Source organism: Apteryx rowi, unplaced genomic scaffold, assembly GCF_003343035.1.
Source record: "Apteryx rowi isolate R43461 unplaced genomic scaffold, aptRow1 scaffold_71, whole genome shotgun sequence".
In the NCBI taxonomy this organism is placed as follows: Eukaryota; Metazoa; Chordata; class Aves; order Apterygiformes; family Apterygidae; genus Apteryx; species Apteryx rowi.
Genome location: NW_020450994.1, coordinates 898,661 through 917,793, shown reverse-complemented (window position 1 = coordinate 917,793; position 19,133 = coordinate 898,661). Strand labels below are relative to the sequence as shown.

The 19,133-nt window shown below is 39.8% G+C and overlaps 1 protein-coding gene across 5 annotated transcripts in view; it reads left to right on the top strand.

The window, feature by feature from the left end:
• The window catches only part of SLC1A3 (solute carrier family 1 member 3), a 65,640-nt gene extending 61,248 nt beyond the window's left edge, over positions 1-4,392 (top strand). For all 5 annotated transcript variants that reach the window (XM_026087225.1, XM_026087230.1, XM_026087227.1 and 2 more), the window contains 2 exons: positions 338-472; positions 1,751-4,392. In XM_026087225.1, coding sequence (XP_025943010.1) covers positions 338-472; positions 1,751-1,955 — 340 coding nt within the window. In that variant the 3' untranslated portion in view covers positions 1,956-4,392. The remainder of the gene's footprint in view (positions 1-337; positions 473-1,750) is intronic.
• The last annotated feature ends 14,741 nt before the right edge of the window (positions 4,393-19,133 follow it).

Below are 19,133 nucleotides of genomic sequence, written 5' to 3'. Positions count from 1 at the left end.
AAATTACCTCCTCAGCTTTTCTTTTAACACGTTTGAGCTGGTAGAGTGAATTTATTTAATGGGTGATGCAGGTATTTTTTGACTGGTCCTTAGCATCCAGCAGGGGATTTACTATCTCACAAAACCATGTTTCAGAGTTCTGGTTAAAGGTTAAGTGTAAACATTTTGGATTAAGATCCTGGAGCTGTGCAGTGTTCAGATTAGGGACTATGCTCATCTCTTTCTTTACTGCTGGGAAATTGCTTTTTTGCTTCATATCTGTTTTTAATGTTTGCCAGATGATAAGGAGAGTTTATTGTGGAAGTCAATTAATTGCTCTTGCCTTCTCTACACACAGCATCACAGCTACAGCTGCCAGTATTGGGGCTGCAGGCATTCCTCAAGCCGGGCTGGTCACCATGGTCATTGTGCTTACATCAGTAGGTTTGCCTACAGATGATATCACTCTTATCATTGCAGTGGACTGGTTCTTGTAAGTATTTTTGATGGAGCCACTAAAGGCTTAGACCATATTTAAAAGCACAACAGTCAGGGACATTCTGACAATACTGTGATCAGTGGGATCCTTCTTTTGCTATGGAAGTTAGTTGGAAAAAAGTGTTAAAAATCACAATTTCTTGCAACTGAAGTCTTCTCTTAGAGCAGATGGTGTTACTTAATGATGGTTCCTTTTGCATGCAAAAGGGTTACTTAGAAACGTGGATCCTTAGGGTACTAAGAAAATGTTCAGACATATTGTATGTAATTCAATTATTAAAGAATCGCTTTAGGTTTTTTTTTTTTTTGTAGGCTGTTAATGAAAACTTTCCATCAATCAGGCTCAGAGTATGGAAGTTCACTGATTCAGATCTGACCCAGTTCATTGCAGCCCTACTGGCTATCTATTCCAGGAAAGGTTCATATGTCTTCCCTGTGGACACAGAAACAAAAAACTTCTGAGTAACTGTCCTATCCAGCCAGCACAATGTATTGCCCTTCAGTTTCTCCATCCCTCTGTCTGCATAAGACTAACTAACAGCTGTAGGTAAATGGGGAAAACCCTCAGGTCCAGGAACTAAACATAGACAGAAGGCTTCCTCTGACCTCTATTTCTGACCACTATTAGTTATAGTTTCCAGAGGATTCTTCTCTCTCAAAAGAGCCCCACAAAAAGTTGTCCATGTCTTTATCAGAACATAATGTCTTCAAATGGTTATCTAACCACATGCCCATAGCCGTATATAGGTGGACACTCACCAAGTAAGGAGCCAGTCACTCCTTGTCAAGCTGCTTCCTATATCTTCTGGGCAGAGATCTTTAAGAAGGCTGAATTGTTGTAGTTTACTTTGAATCATTTCAGCAGAATTTCACCCGAAATTACTGGCCACAGTATATGGTCATGAGGGAAATGACAGTAAGAAGGTAGACTGTCATTGGCTTACATCCCAGGAGGATATAAACCCAAATCACTATAGTACAGAAATGCCTCCAAGGAGCACCTACCATATGGTCCCCTTTATCGCCCTCATCGCACATCAACTGTTTCTTGCTGTGAAGTTGCCAGGAATATTAACCCATTCTGTGTCTCTAAATCCTGGTGTATTTGTTAATTTCTATAGCTGGAATCATGGCATTAACTGTTCAGATAAATGAATACACATAACACTGTTGAATCATCTAGTAGCTATTTTCAAAGGCCATTTTAACAACTAGTCTGCATGTGTCCCTGAGCAAGTGGTAAAGTCAAGGCTGATTTACTGTTTCTCCATAGGGATCGTCTCCGTACCACTACCAATGTCTTGGGAGACTCCATTGGAGCAGGAATTGTTGAACATTTATCACGGCATGAGCTGAAGAACAGGGATGCTGAGATGGGTAATTCTGTGATAGAGGAAAACGAAATGAAGAAACCATACCAACTGATCTCACAAGAAAATGAGAGTGAGAAACCGTTAGATAGTGAAACCAAGATGTAGGGTAAAGGCATGAGGCCAACACTACAAGTGTGGAAAGCTTAAACTTTTTCCAGCCATTTATATCTTGAATTCACCAAGCCCACTTAGTCCTTGTTTTCTCCCTTCATGCTAGCATTGGAAAAGAATTAATGAAAATATATTCCAAATTAGCAGTGATCAAGGTATATGTTGGCTTCCCACTTAAAAAAAATTAACAGGCAACACGACTGGTCCTGCTAGACATGTGCTAACTGAGGATAAAAAAAGAGAGATCATCTATTAAATCATAAAACATACCAGTGTATATGTTACTCAGTCCTGTAAATGTGATCTTATTCTTTTTTTTATGAACTGGAAAGTAAAAACAGATAACAGAGCCTGAAAATGGTTTTATTTTTTTAAATACCTGTTGCAAAACATCCTAACATCTATAAGCACACAGTCAACATTTTTAACTTGATAACTGCATCCAGCTAAGTAAATTAACAGGCTTTTCGCTTTTTTATCTGATGTTATTTTTCTATAGTGTTACATCCTTGTTCTATTACTAGCAGCACCATAAAAAGAAGGACGTTAAATGAAAGGATAAAAAAGGAGAAGCTGTATAGATAAAAACAAAAAAAAACAATCAGCACTTTTATCAGCTGAGTTGAAATATCATTTCTGAGAAAGTGATTTCACCTAGACATAATTTTTCACAATAGCCTCAGCTGATCTTGACAAAAACGTAGCCTACTTAGCAATCAGCTCCCGTTGATTGCAGACAGTTATGTATGTATGTATGTACGTACCTTCACCCTCTGGATTTGCCCCCTTATGTTCAGTGCTGCAACTCAGTTGAACTATCTATGTGCATAAGTATTCACAGGAGCAAAGCCCTAGACTGTACTGTCTCTGGGACAGGATATGTGACTTCCTCTATGTTTGAAAAGCACATAGCATGCTGTGGATATGCCAATTATCTACTTAAGAAACCGTAATAAGAATAGAAGACAGTGCCAGCACTTTGCAGAAGGTACAGAAGGGTGAGATGCTTAGATCCTACTAGGACTGGATTTTAAATCAGTCTGTGCTGAAATGGCATTGCTAGAATCCCTGAGACCAAGAGGAGATTTTCCAGCTGGAAACCTTCCAAATGCTTGGTCAGTCCATTGATAAGTAAGGAAGCTACTAGCTGGATTTATGTTTTTTCCATCTGGATAAGAAGGCTCCCTATCTCAATGTGAAGTTTCTGAATCTTTGTGCGTTTATCAGCAGTATCTCAAAAATTAAAAAAAAATCCTTTAGAAAGTAAAACTAATGGGTGCTTTTTTACTTTTTACTAGGAAAAATATATAAATTGCAAAACAATAAATACTATAATAAATGTTGAAAATGTAATTAGAAAGGTTGTTTAAAGCGCAATATTGTAGGTTCCTTCAGGGAATAGATAAGGAAAGAATGAAAAAAGGGAGATAATGCACTTGTAATCCTGTGGCTTTTTTTGTCCATTTCAACATTATTCCCTGAAGAAACCCTTTTCTAGAAATCTAAATTATATATTTTTTCCTTTTTACTTTGTATTATTATAGAAGTTAAACTGGAAAGTTTTATAATGCAGTTACAATTGAGGGAATGAAGAAATATTAACTGAAAGGCACACTACTGTTAAACAATCTTTCTTATTCAAATGTTTGGTTTTCTTCTTTCTCCTCCCTCCCCCCCACAAAAAAAAACTCTGATGAAAGAAATGAAGGATTCCCTTGCAGTGTCCCAGCTGCCACTCAAAAAATGCTCAAGATTTTGCTTTTGTCACTAAAAGAGTATCAATGATGTGGTGTACAAGTAACGGTAGTGAAAATGTCAGCGTGCTGGTTAAAGGCAAATCTTTTCCCATGTTTTGAGCAATGAGGCAAGACTGTTTTTCTAAGACTGACAATTCCTGCCCGACTTCTTCAGCTGAGTAACCCAGACAATATGGGCAGGAAATCTCCAGTGAATGAAGGAAGCAGGGTTTAATACAGAGTATTGAGCAGTCAGACCTACAGAGCTCTAAATGAATCTCTGACTGAAAGAAAACAAGTGTGATTTTTTTTTTTTGCTAACAGAATGCAAACCTAGAATACAGACAGACATTTTCTGATATGTAATTAGAGATATTTTTATATAGATACTGTATTCAGAATGTGTGTATAAAAGTTAACAGTAGAATTTATGGCTTAACAATTTAATTTTTGTTAAGATTCTGTTTGGAAATATATTGCAAAGACTTAATGTAAATGGCTGTCTTTCTATGGCATCAGCTGAGAAAAACGAATTGTGTCACAAAGTATGTGATCTTTTTTATACTAACTTTGTTTCTTATGGAAATCAGGTATTATAGAAAGATTCCTTTCCCCGTCCCTCACTGGTTCTGCATTGATATGCACCCAGAGTGGATTGTGAAACATTACTTTGTAGATGTATTTTCAATAAAAATAGTTTTACATTACTGCTTTTTTGTGATTTCTTTCAAAGACTCTGTAACAGAAGAAACTTCAGAAAAACTCAAAGTATACATTTTCATAATATGGGATTTCAGGAATTTCAAGCTATTTTACACAGCAAGGCCTCTTCTCCATTCAAATATCTCTTTGAGCTTTTATGAACAAAAATAAATAAGTGAAACGACAGACAGAGGAATGCAAGGAATGGAGGGACAGGGAGCAACAATAAAAATAAAAAGAATCAAAGTTAATCCATCTTAAGTTCCTCCAAATTCAAGCATATAAATTCATATTGATATATGGAAAATATTGTATGATTAAGCATTTATAATGGCTTTTTTCACTGACTCAGCTACAGCAAAGCTGCCAATTCATTTTGCATGTGTCCAAAATTCAGAAGGTGTCATTGGGCCACGGCCAACAGTAAAAACCATTGACTGGCCTATTTCAGCGTTGTAACATTGTAGTCATCTTCTCATCACTTTTCTCAGAGAAGTGGTTTGTGATGGTGTTGGGGTTCATTTGGCAATAAATTCACCTATCAGAGTGATCATCTGATGGAAGTGAATGTCTTGTGAATCTTGGGACTGGGAAGGTGTAAAAGACGAGCTCAATTACTTACAGCTGGGAAGATGTGTTGGTTGAAGCACATGGAGGCAGCAGGGAAAGTCCTGACTTTCTGAACATAGCCCAACCAATCCCAGGACAATGGCCTCCATTAATTTGCCTATGATATTTTGGATGAAAACAATATATAAGTGCAACAAGTTTTGTAAACATTTTTTCAGAGAAAAAAGACAGGATGTTATAAAGTACATGAGCATGATTTTGCCCAATTTTTTTATAATAACCTACGCATTCATTCATTCAATCCAGTTAAATATCTTCATGTTTCTAGATTTACTGTCATGATGGGAAGAGTTAAAGACAGAGGTTTGGTGTAAGACTTGGAGGTCTTAGTAGCACAGTGGCCCTGCTCACTATTTAGAGCCCCCATGGGAGACTAAAGACCTCTGGTATCTGTAATGTTTCATTTGGAAGTTGGGGTACAGAACAGCCACAGCATTCTGGCAGAAGAATTTATGTCTCTGTAACAGCATGTGGCCAGTATAAAGCAAAGTGATCATGCATGTGGAAAATCAGCTACTGGCACAGGAAAGTATTTCTGTCTTCCCTTTTGAAGGACCGGACTTGCACAAATGACATCTATTTTCCAATGTAGGCACAAATGATGAGAAATTTAGGGCATTTTTAACACATGCTTGATATAACAAACTTACACCGGAAATGGCACAGAAAAGTATACCTTGCTTTTAGTGGGATCAACAGTGTGCACTATTTCCCAGAAAAAAAATCTGAGATGAACTGACAGATCACTCCCTGTCCGGGTTTCTGTGCCATCATTTTATTAAGAGATTGGCTTACAGTGGAACTACGGAATAATAAACAGGGAGATGGAGAAAGATCTGCATCTCCACACCAAGCTAAAAACAGAGACTTGCAACACGAGGAGGTGGCAGGATTCCTCCTGATAACAAAGAGCACTGTAGTCAGATTATATAATTCTGTATGGTGAGCCCTTTTCTTTCCAGTCTTTCCCCATCGAGCTCCTCAGATGTATCTAAGATACCCAGAGGTATCTAAAATTCCGAAATTTCAGTACGGGAGAACTTGCGTCTGTAACCAAAGTTTTTCTTCAGCATGCCTCATTACACAACCAGGGCTGCACAAATAATTGATTTTTCACCTCAGTGACAGAACTGAAAAACTGGGGAGAATAATTCTTCCGGGGCATCATGAAACAATTTTTTTATTGCCAAAAAAAAAAAAAAAGAACAATTTCTGTCAGGTATAATGACATGTTTCATTCTCCACTTCTTGAAATAACCTATCTCATTTCTGGATGCCTTTTACTCTAGTTTAAATTAAAACAAACTCAGCTGTAAAATGAACTGTTACTCTGAAATAAAACATTGAACTATTTTGTTAGGAAAATGTCAAAATGAAATATTTCAACTTTTCTATAATATTGCCTCACTTTAAAGCCAACTGTATTTACAGAAGTTGGCACAGCTTCACAAGTACTTGACTCAAAACTGCATTTTTCAGCAATGTATTTTTATATGAACACTTTTTCTTTGCTCTTTACAACTTCCTTTCTCCGGACATTGCACGTTTTTCAGCTTTTCCTGATTGCTCAGATTTTTTCTTCATTGTACTACTGGCTTTTGGAGTTTTTCAAAACTCCTTAAAAAATGATGACAAACAAGTCTTGCTTTCCTGATATTTTCTCTATTATTATTATTATTATTATTATTGCTCCTAAACTTGTGTTCATATTCTGCATCTTTTTTTCTCAGTTTGCTCAATTCCTAGTTTCCATTTTCTCCAGTACCATACTCCTCTCCCCATCTGTCCTACTTTCTCTTGTAGCTCTACTCTTCATTTTTCCAGTTTCTTCTCCAAGAAGTCCACTGTAGTGAGTCTTCATAAACCCAGATGCTAATCATGATAGTATCTTCAGTTTCCTCCATAACCCCAGACAAGTCTCTCAGCCTTTCTGTGTTTTGGTCCCCATCAGTAAAATGGGGACAATATCACTCCCCAACCACCAGGACTGTTACAAGAGAAATAAAGACTGTGGAAAGCCCGTACACTGTGCAGCAGAGCTGACACCCACACCTGGGTACTGTCTTGTGTGCCTTCCAAACCTGGGGGATTTTGGACCTTGGTACTATTATCCCTGTGCTGTAGATCCTTGAGGTGTACTTGAGAATTTATATTACCTTCGCTTCACAATGAAACTTAAATGAATTTGTTCATCATAATCGTACGTAGCATCAGGCCAAACCTGTGGTGCTTGCTGGTTCCTTACTCTGGTAAAACTCCCATGAACAGCAATAGGAAAGAGGATAAAATAAAGAGCTGACTTGGATTTGACTCAAAGGGACCAAACGAAAGTACAAACATATTCAGAATGAATTCAGTACTGACAGCAAACGGCGACTGCCATTTGGTCCGAGCAGGTGCCACAGCCTTCCCTTCCCAGATCTGCCAGTCCACCTTGCTCTTGACCTGCAGTTCCCCTCCTATTCTAACCCTGTTCCTCTCCCAGGCAGCAACTCCTGGCTGTGCCAAATTGCATGGTGGTTTTCTGATACGCACAAATGGGGACTAGGGTGAGACCACCCAATCTGCTTTCATTTACAGGCTAAGCCAGGATGTAAGGCTGAGTCTCCGGAAGAAAAAGGCTACGGTACTAACCCACTGTGCCACTTAGCCTCCACAGTGCAAAAGAGCTATTCACACGCTGCCAGTGCTTCATTTTTAGATGTACTGTGGCTCTGCAACAATCAGCCTGCTAAAAACTGCAAAATGTTTCCCAGCAATGACAGCCAAAATTTTGGTTTTACTGGATTATGCTGCCATCGTGTGGCAAATATTTTTTAGAAGTAACATTTTCCCTCCAATTTAAAAAAAAATTAAGTGAAATACTATGAGGAGCAATTTAGCACAACATTGAACATGTTTGCTTCAGCTGCAGTAAGTTATTGTTAGCTATAATCCAATTTATTCAGATCAATTCATCTTGTACTGTGTTCAACACAGCCTTAAAGAGACTCAGCTGCGAACACCTTCATCCTTGTTATGTTGATTCTGAGCAAAACAACTCTGTGTGTGTGTGTGTGCGTGTGCGCGCGTGTGCGCACATTCATTCGTCCTTCTTTTTAAGTGAGTGTTTCTCAGCAGAGATGGAGATCTTTTATCGGAAATGTGCTCCACAGCTCCTGAAACACCCCTTTAGATACCGGGGGAATGCTGGTGTGTGGACTAATTTGCTAACACTGATTCCTAACACAGCGGAGTTTAACACAATTCCGAATCTTTCTTCCACTCTCATTGTTTCACTCGGAAGAGTAAAAAAAGGGCTTTTCTCTCAGTAATCTGGTGTTCCCCAAGGTGCTATGAAAATGCTAGATTTCCTCATTTGGAATCTGTATCAGCCTAAACTTGTCCCTATTGTTGACAAATAACAAAACTGCCATTTGCTTTGCTTTTCTTAACATAAAAAAGATTTTCAGGTATTTTCACCAAAACAAGCTTTCCTTGTAGCAGAAGACACTGAACACAGTATATAGATGTGATGATTTTTGAAGGGATTTGAGAGCCAGATCACATGTTGGTCTTTGCATCCTTGATTAATAGCTTAATGAAAAAGTATCATCCAGGCTGTCAGCTGTGGCCAGAGAGAATTTGGTACATCTGATGAAGAGAAGAACATACAAAAACTTTTAAGTTTCCTTGCTCCCAAGACAGAGTCTGGCCCAGGCCATTTCCCACACTCCGCTGCTCTAACCTGCCACCCCTCTGAGTACAGGCAAAGCATGACCACTGCACCTTTTTTCCATGTGTTTCCTCCTGGTGGCTGATGATTTGCCTCAAAATTTCTGAACCGGGTCAGAATTCCCTGTGGCAGATGAGACCTTCCAGGGCTAGATCCACCAGCTCAGGGAATCTCTGTGCTGGCATAAAGCAAACGCTATGGGGCACTCAGCCAGGGCCTGAGCTTTTCCCTTGCAAAACAGCAGTGCTGCCAACTCTTGTAGTAGTAAGTATTGTGTTGCAAACTCCTCGAGTCAGAATCAGGAGCATCTTGGATACATTATCTTTAAGTAAGTTTCCAGCCCTCATAGCTATCTAAAAACATGATCCCAATGTGACATAATGGACCAGAAAGCAAAGAAAAGGAGTTCCAAATTATTGTTTTTAAGTCAGCATTAAAAAGGTCCAGCTCATGATTTTTAACATTTGAGGTCTGTAATACTAAATTCTAAAATAAGGTCCCTCAAAATCAACTCCAGCAAATATTGACCTTTCTGGCAATGGATGCCTTTGTCAAACTGCACTAGGATATTCAGTTTAGCAACAACCAGACTGAAACACGAAACTCCACCACTACCAAAAAGCACATGATTTGCTAAAACTACAGAAGGAATTATAGAATATAATTCCAGTAGCAAAGGCAGGATTTTGTTTACTGCCAGCCCAAAGCAGCTCTTCTATTTCACAGCCCTAATCAGTAAACCACAGAGTCAAGCTTTCCTTGTTCCATGTTTAGATTCATGACTTTTCACAGTATACCCCAGAGTCTGGTGGGTGAAACACACTCCAGGGGTAAGTTCAGCTCTGAACCCAAGAGAGAGAGTATTGTAAGGGAATAAGGGCACTAGAAGGGATACTGGGAACTACAGAGCAGCAATTGTGATTTCCTTCTCCAGTAAGATAATAGCATAAAATCACTGAGAACATGGATAAACACAATCTGTTGCAAAGGAGCTGGCATGGCTTCTGCAAAGAGAAATCCTGCCTCATGGACCTGGAGTTCTATGAGAGCATGTGCCAGCATGTGGATGAAAGGCAGCCAGTGGATGCAATATGTTTGGATTTTCAAAAAGCCATTGATAAAATTCTACACCAAAGGTTAATACAGAAAATAAGTTGCCAGGATTGAAGGATAGATCCTTTTATGGATTTAACGCTGGTTGAAGGATAAGAAACAAAAGGTATAGCTTAATGGACATTTTTCAGGATGAAGTGTCAGCAGTGAGTTCCCCCAGAAACTGGTGCTGCGACCAGTTTTACTCAACATCTTCATCAGTCTAGAGAAAGGCATGTGCTGTGAAGTGTCTTAGGTGTGCAGACAATTTAATGCTCTTTCAGGGAGTTAAATTCCATGCCAATGGCGTGGCATTCCAGCAGCAGCTCACAAAACTGCCTGGGCAAAAAGGTGCCGGATAAGCCTCACTTCTGGCAAATGTAATGTAATGCACCTATGGAAAAATTATCCAAACCATGTGTATGTGGTGCTGAACTCAAAACTGGCAGTTACAAGCCAAGAAAAAGATCTTGGAGTTGTCACTGACAGCTCTCTGAAATCATTGTCTCAATGTACAACAGCAGCCCCAAAAGCCAGGAAACTGTTGGGTGTCATCAGGAAAGATAATGAGAACAAGGAGAATGGCAGATATCACTTTACTGCTATGTAAATGCCCTGGTGCACCATGTCTTGAGTCCTGTAAGGAGTTCAGGTCTCTGCATTTCAAGGAGGATGTGCAACAATTAGGGAGGTACAGAGAAATGAGCAAGGAAATAGAACAGCTGCATTATGAGGAGATATAAAAAGGCTGGGACTCATTAATTAGAGAGGTTGTTTCATGAATATTTACAAAATCATGAAGGCAATAAATAAAGTAAATGTAGAGCTGCTATTCACCAAATCCAGGCATGTTAGACACAGGGGGAACTTGATGAAACTACTGGGAGAGTGGTTTAAAATAGATTAAAGAAAGTCCATCTTTACAAATTGGTTAGTGAACTTCTGAAATTTGCTATCACAAGACATTGTGGAGGCAAACAGTATCAACAGGTTCAGAAAGGGATTCTACACATGCATGAAGAGGTCTGTAAACAGAAAGAATGAGGAAGGATGAACCATCTGGCATCCTTAAGTAACTCTGGATGTTAGTGAAGTGGACCACAGAAAGTGGCCAGTTCACGTCATTTGCTAAATAGTGTCTCCCCTGTTGGGCAGTGGGGACCACTGCCTTCAACTGAGCATTGCTCTGACCTAGCAGCACATTTCTCGAGTGTTTAGTTTTTCCATGTGTCACACAACAGCAGGCATTGGGGCAACACAACACATGGACTGTTCTGCTAGCTGTTGTTGAGTATCCTATGGCACCAGTAATACCTTCTGTGGCTTTCCACTTCACTGACTCATGCCTTGAAGTCTTGCATCTCATATAAAGTAGTCATTCTGGGGCCGGAAATTGATGGTTGATATCTTTCAGGAAGACCTAATCTCTGCTTTCACATGAGTAATGTTGTGTGTGTTAATGTGTATGGTATGCTATCTTCTGTTATAGCAGCTCACAAAGTTCCCCTGTCAAACCTTTTATAAAACCGGCATGGCTTCCCCAGGCACAGACCTCTCTCTAGCCTATTCTGTACCTAGAGCAGCACAATTTGCTTCCTAGATCTCCCAGTTAGTATCATTTCCCAGTCTGGACAATGCAAGAAAGGCCAGGTTAAACAGTGAACAAAAAGCCATATCTTCTTCTCACCTCCTGGTTTTCTATTCCTTAATATCAGCAAAGCCGAACTCCTTTCAGAGCAGCCTGATAAGTATTGATGTGAAGCCCTACAACTGTCCTCTGCTCTTTTCCAACCAATCCACTCATGCACAGAAAGCTCAGAGCTTGAAACACATAAACTCCAGCTCATCTGCATGACCACTACATGTACTTTCAGGAAATACTGCTTTTGTCATCGTGATGTTTCTGTCACTTTTTGCAATATTCTCTTAAAAACTTGGAGAATTACTGGGACCATGAAAACAAAAACTCCAGAAAACAGACTTCTTTCCAGATCATCCCACTCCTCTGATCAGAGAAAGCAACAATAGATAAAGAAAGACAGCAACTTGGTACAGTAACTCACCATCTGTTAGTGAAAGTGCTCTCAGTACCAATCAGTGACGAGCTCAGTTAAAAAATTCTTTAAGACCCATTAAATAGGTTAATTAACAAATTATTATAATAATTGTTCTTCTACAACAGTTTTATGGATTTTCATCTTTGGTTAGTAAATCAATGAAAGCATTTGATTAAAAGCTAGTTACTTAGAAAACCCAGCAGAAGCGTATTTAGAAATGGCATGCTATGAAGTTACTAAATTTTGTCTCTCTCCTGCAAGGCACTGAGCATTATAAGTTTTTATTGTGTTGAAATGGAGTTTTGTAAAAACCATGCAAAAGGTTTCAGACTTCTCAGTTGATTCTGAACCCCTCTAATACAGTATATTTATTTGGGAGAATTCGGGATGGCCGCAAGTATGTTAAGTAGTAAAATCCTGGGAGCTTCAGATTTAATGTGATGTCTCCATTCTAACCATCATGCCAAGCATGAGGCAATACAAGACTCAGGATTTCCTTCCCTTAACAGATCAGGGTTGTAAACAGTTAATACTCAATCCCGGGGTCATCATATTAGCTACTTTTCCCGACAGTAAACATTCATTCAGCTGACATCACAGAATAAATTGCACATTTATAGAAAACTGTTCATTTCATTATTTTTCATCCCTTTTTTTCTTTACTCTTTTTTCACTCCTATTTATTGTTCTCTGGAGTTAGGACTGGTATTTTTTGCACATTGATGGACATAGCCTATTAAGCAAGGGGGCTCACTGGAGTCCCTCTCGGAGGTTAGATAGTGGCCGTCCATCCTTATGTCATGAGACTGGTTGAGGCAAGAAGCAGCACAGAATTTGTTAGCTCCCCTTCACTGCAAGTTGTGCATCTAAAAGCTGCACTGTGTCGGTGAGGTTTAAAGCCCTTTCGGCTCAGTGTATTGCTCCAGAAGATACACTTTTCCTACAGTACCTAATTTCAACCTTCATAAGCCCACAGCTCCCCGCACACAGAAGAGTGGAGAAAACTTGAGCGAGAGATGTGACATACAGCCCTGCAGAGAAGGCCAATGCAAGAACTGTGAACCTGTTTCCCTTCCTAACCTCAAGTGGGTTCACAGGCTTTGCAGTGATCCTTTACACCAACTTAAAATCCACCCAAAGCCAGCAGTGCTAATTCTTTGTTTAGGCTGACATCTAGTGGTTCTACACAGAAACATTTTAAGCAACTCGAAAGGACTTTTTTGTCAAGGTTCCCATTTGGATAGTACACAGTAGACCACAGCATCATGTGAAACTTCTTTGTTTTTAGACTGAGGGCATGTAGCATTTTATAATATTTTTGCTTGAAAATTATTTAAATCAGCATTTTGATCTGAATTTTGCTTAAATTTCAAGTGAACCAAAACCAAATAAAAATACAGGGATGTCAACCACTATACAAAAGAACCAGTTTGACATGGTTCTTTCACATATGTACAGGCATGTTGTGAAAGCAGATCAGCTCTGATATATGAAAAGTAAAATAATAACTGTCCTATGCTATACTATCCCTACATATTTTTAAAATAGGCAATGCATAGATTTTCTGAATTAAGAATGCTACCTTTAGACATGGCACTCAGTGATATGTGGAAATCTAGCTAGGATTTTCTGTATGCTCTTCACTTTTCATTATGCTGATTAAAGGACTTAGTATTTCATTAAACTTTCAAAAAGAGACACAGGAATTATTGGCTGTAAAAATGGCAGTATCAAAAAAATCAATAACCAGAAAGGATGGATAAAAGCAGAAAATAATCATGTGTTTTCTAATGGACTGAGTAGCAACTCCTCACTGTTCATATTTGGTCACATCAGTTCAGAAACTATGTAGCTGCAAAAGGGCATTCAAAGAAAGGAAACAGAAATTATATCAGAGTCATGGAAATTCTTCTAGCTGAAAGCAGCATGGAAGAAAGTAGGATTAGTTGGAGTGTTATTGAAGAAGACATTAAGTGTCTGAGATTTGCAAACAGTGAATGGAAAGAAGATGTGCCATTTATGCTCTCTTCTAATGAAGGAGCAAAGTGGCAGTCTATGAGATGAAAAGCTGAAAATTCACATACTGCAGTTAGTTAGTTCAGATTTCTTTGAGGCCAAGATTTCAGCAGAATCCAGCATCCAACGTACATGTTAATAAAGCTAATGAGAACATCTGTACTCACATCAGATAAATTCATACACCAGCCTTTGAAAGGGATATGAATCCTCATGTCCCAGGGCATCTGGCAGACCGTGTGATGAGAGCAGGAGGAAAATCTCCCTGGGGTATGCCAGATCACAGGCCTTCTTTAGGAGTTTTGCACTTTCTCTGAAGCTTTGGCTTGCTGCTGTTGCCAAAATCAAATTATCAAATGAAATGAAGTAGAAGTCTGATGGCAGTTCTCATGTTCCCAAGTCTGTTCATTACAGGAGGAAAGAGAAGCAAGAAAGCAAGAGCCAGTGAGGCAGATACCCTGTTATCACTAGTACTACATCATACATCACTTCTCATGAATTTACCAAGCTTCATTTTAAAAGCAATTAGGGTTTGTTTTTTACCTCCATCACTTTAATTGGGAAGCTGCTTATTTACCTAGCTGTTCCGATGGAGAAGAACCTCCTTTTAATTTCCTACCTTTTTAAAAGCCATTTTATATCTATTTGTTCTTATTCCATATACTTCATACCCTTAAATAGCTCTTCTCACTTCCCACCTCCATTGAATTATTGTATCCCCTCTCAGCCTTCATTTCGCTGGACTAAAAGTCACCCTTTTCTAGTCTACTCCTATATATCTCTGTTCCCCTGATTGTGCCAGCAGTCCTTTTTTACATTTGAGTCCTTACCCTTCTTGCACATAAGCAACCAGAACTGTAAATGGTATTTCAGATGAAGTTTGGGAAGCACAGAAACATTGTGCTTCCTAATAGATACCAAATACCTCACTGACAAATCCTAAGATCTCATTTACTGCTCTACTGACACCTCATTTTGGCTATGTGCAGTCATCCTTTAAACATTTTCAACTAATTATCTCCCAGTTTATAGCAAAAATTCTTGCTATTAGTCCCTAAGTGCAATGACTTTGCACTTTGCACAAATGAATTTCATTGCATTTAATCAGTATGTGAGTTCTTTTTAAATCAGTCATTAATAGAAATATTAAGATTTGTCTCAAGCAGGGCACTTTACTAGTAAACCTCCCCTTCGACATTACCCTCATCTGTTTCTCTGTTAACCAATGCCCCAAACACCTGAGCAGCTCTATACAAATCCATCTTCTTCAGCTCAGTTAATAATTTTCTTCATGACAGCATACCAAACACTGGACTGAAGACCAAATAAATGAGATCTAGTAAACTGGTTTTGCCAAGAAAATTAGTTGTATTAAGAAAGAAGATGATATGGTAAGTTCAGCATGATCTGCACCTGGTGAATCCATGCTGCATTCTATCCCATCTCATTTACTCCCCATGTCTTAATGATTTCCTTCTAATTTTTGCCAAATCCTTACATTCTACTGTGATCAGACTGGGCTGGCATCACGACAACATGTACCGTGGAGAGATCTCTGGAGTCTGACTGCCTGGGCAGAGGCAAGATCAGGTTCAACCAACACTATTTTTGACAGATGTTTATCTAACCTGTTCTTGAAAAGTAACAAGGCTTTGAAAACCTCCGTTTAACTGCATACAGTGTTACATTCCAGTTAGAAATATCTCTTACTGTTCAATTCCAGCCCTCTCTGCAACAAAAGATGGTTTTTTTCCTGCTCTTTTCCCACCCAGAACAGAAAACAATTGATCATCTTTCTTTTTATAATAGCCTTGCTATATTGGTTGTGTTTGGCAGTGCTCTTTCTTGCAGGTGAAATAAACCCAGTTCCCTCAGCCTTTCCTAATAGCTCATGTTTTACAAACCTCTTACATTTCTTGTTGTTCTCTCTGGGACTTTCTCCAGTTTTTCATAAATATTTAAACTATTATACCTTCTAACCTAGTCGTTATAATTTACAGTATAATTTTCTTGCAATCCTGTAATTCCTGTTTCAAGCATGAGTAGAGCTTGGTAACCAGAACAGTGTATGCATGTTGTGCAACACATACACAAGCATGCATGTGCCTGTACAAACAAATACCCAGAAGAGCTGCCTGTGCCTCCTAACCAGTGTAGCCATCGTTTCACTGTGTAGCAGACACACAAGTCCACCTGCAGCCCCTTCTAGGTATTTAACTTTTCCTCTCCCCTTCATATCTGAAGCCCTGATCCTACAGACTCAACAACGTAAGTCGCTTCAATCACTCTCTCAGAGTTCGCGCCTGCTGTTCTTTGCGACCACTTCAGAAGAATTGCTACTAACATAAAATTTACAAATTTTTTCAGGAGTTCCTAAGCCAGCTGAGTAACAGATTCATCATATCATGAACACAGGAAAATTGTTACCAACTTCTACAGTACTCAAAACTGTTCAAAGAATATCCGTGTGAAATTTCAGCCAATGCAAAACTTCCCGCCTCGCACAGGGAACTCATTACAGGATAATCCAGCTATTACTGGCTCCCTGCTCACAGAGCAGCCCGGTCTCTCTGCCAGGGTCAGCTCTTTACAAAGCTGCTGCTGCTGCTGCTCCACCAAACTCATTTTGCCACCGAACGGGTGCTGCTTGACCCTTGGCTGATGGCTGGGGGAAGCAGAAGGACAGTGCCTTACTTTACACAGCTGCAGAGGGTGCACCCCCGCCAGAGGTGAGAGCTGGCCCTGGAAAAGCTCTCGGGATGGGGGCAGTTTGGGACAACCCCGTCTCTTCCTCTGCTTGAAGTTTTGCCACTATACAGAAAAGAATCTAAAAGATATTGAGAGAGAAAAATCATGATTCTGTTGTTTGGTGATTTGAACACAAAGTAGAGATGGCTACGGTCTGGCCTCTACTCCAAAGCACACTTACATATTTATATTAAACTGCCACTTAATAAAAACACATAAGCACAGCTTGAAGCAAGGACTGAAACCTCGAGATTCTCTCTCTCAAGGGGGTGAACAACCATGCAACGTCACCTGCCCATAAACTTATCAAAATTCCATGTAGAATAAGGTAGGGATTTTGACCCCATGATTGCATATGCATCACTGAAGAGATGCAGTCAGGAGACAGAACATGTAACTATAAAGGTAGACATACACAATCATTACAACAGAGACTCTTTAAGATTTGTCTTGGAAACTTGAGCCTTGCCATGTTCCAGGATCTCCCATCTTGTGTTACAGGGGACTCCTAAAGCTTTTCCCACGCAGGCTTTCCCCAAGTAGAAGTTTAATAAAGTACTTGTACTTCCTAGATGTTATCATTTTTTTAAGATCAATGCATCATTTTGACAGCAGAAACAATTTCATCTATCTCACTCCTTTCTTTTTCCGCAGTATTAGCTGATTTATTTTGAAGGTTCTCCTTTGTATTCTAATTCAGAGCCTAAAGGATATTTGTTTATGAGTTTTTCTTTCATTCCTTTCCATCTCAGAGGTAACTAATCCCTCGCTGCCAGCTCCGTCAGTGCTGTTGCATCAGTTTACAGGCTTGAATTCCAGTCTCCTTGTCAGAACAACGTGATGAAAGAGCCGGAGTAACTGATGCAAGAGCCCAGTCCTCCAGTGGCAGCTGTACCTGACCTACCACATTTTCGGGCAAACCCCTCTGCTTGTCTGCCTCAGAGAAGGCTGCAAGCCCCATCCCTCTGCTCCTCGGCTGCTCGCTGTGCTGACCTGGGCAGTAGGATGTCCAGTGACTTGCTCTCATCTGATCTGCTTTGGCCATGTGCTCAAATGAAACGTGCTGTAAAGGATGTTGTACTGCAGCAGTCACAGGTTTTATAATGAAGCTGTGTTCCAGTCCCAGGTAGTTTTCCAAATTTCTGGTTCTCTAAAGCTTTATGTTAATAAGGGAAAGGATGTCTCAAGGGGTTATAGAAGCCTGGGCTTGCACGACGACACAGAATAAAAACTTCTATCTTCTGCAGCTTAAAAGGCAAAGGAATCCCTGTCTTTGTTACCCGAGATGATCTTAGAATCAGTCCTACTTCAAAGCATCTTCTGGCAAAAGGTCTACCGAGCTTTCAGCTTTTTTTTTCAGTCATGATTTTCTGAGTACAATTGCTGGTTTTAGTAATACCAAGGGCAAACTCTGGCCTTACATGCGTATACAACCATTCACAGGTGTGATGAAAAGCTCAGTGTAGAATTTAATCAGAATTTCTCTTCTTTCCTCTCCTCCGCTCCACTCCCCCCTCCTTCCCTCTCCTCTCCTCTTCCTCTTCTCTCCTTTCTCCACTTCCCTCTGCTCCCCTCTCCTCTGTCCTCTCCCTCCCTTCCCCTTCCCTCTTCCCTTTGCTTCCCTTCCCTTCCCTTCCATGAAGAAGCTGACTGAGAGGAATAGGAGAGGTGGATGGAGGTAAGAAAGATGCCCAGTGGGGGAGGAAGCCATAGTATAGGAGTGAGCTCTCTGTTCTCTCCTTTACAGCTCCAGTCACAGGGATTGAAGTGTGTTTTCTCCTTGGAGTCTTTTGCTCTGATTTCCAAGTGACCCTTCCCAGTGGCGATGCTCTAACCCCCTCCCTTCTTTGGAAAGGAGAATAAGAAAGTGGACCTGAAGTGCCCTGTGAGCATGTCCCCCGAGAGGAGGAGATGATCCTGTCCCCAATAACATTACATTGGTAGTGCTCACTTGAGTTAATTCATTTTTTGCTACATAAATACGAGGGATATATCATTTAGCATAAACATCCCAATACTTACCTTCCCTGTGAGTCCTGCAATAAGTGTCTCCACATTTATTCTTGTTTATGCTTCATTCAGACAGTAAGTTTGGTGTCTTTCCTTCCAGGAAGCAAGCAGTTAAAATTCAATTTGAAATAACAGTTCCCAGAAGTTTCATTTACCTCAGTAATTACTGCTCAGGGAGAAAGAAAAAAACTCAATCCCTAAATCCCCATAGTTTGCTGGAAGTTCCTCTTTGCAGCTGACATTGTATTTACTGATATATTTTAATTCAAGCATGAAAAATTAGTCAAATACCAATAACTTTGTTATCCAGAGCGCTGACAAAGGAAATAATGGAGCAATTAAACAACACATTGGAACAGGCTCATTAAACAAATATAGCCACCATTTTACTGGCAGCAGCATCTTCATTAAAACTGGGTTAAGTATCAGGCAGAGAGAGAGAAAGAAAAGGGGGGGTGGAGGGGGC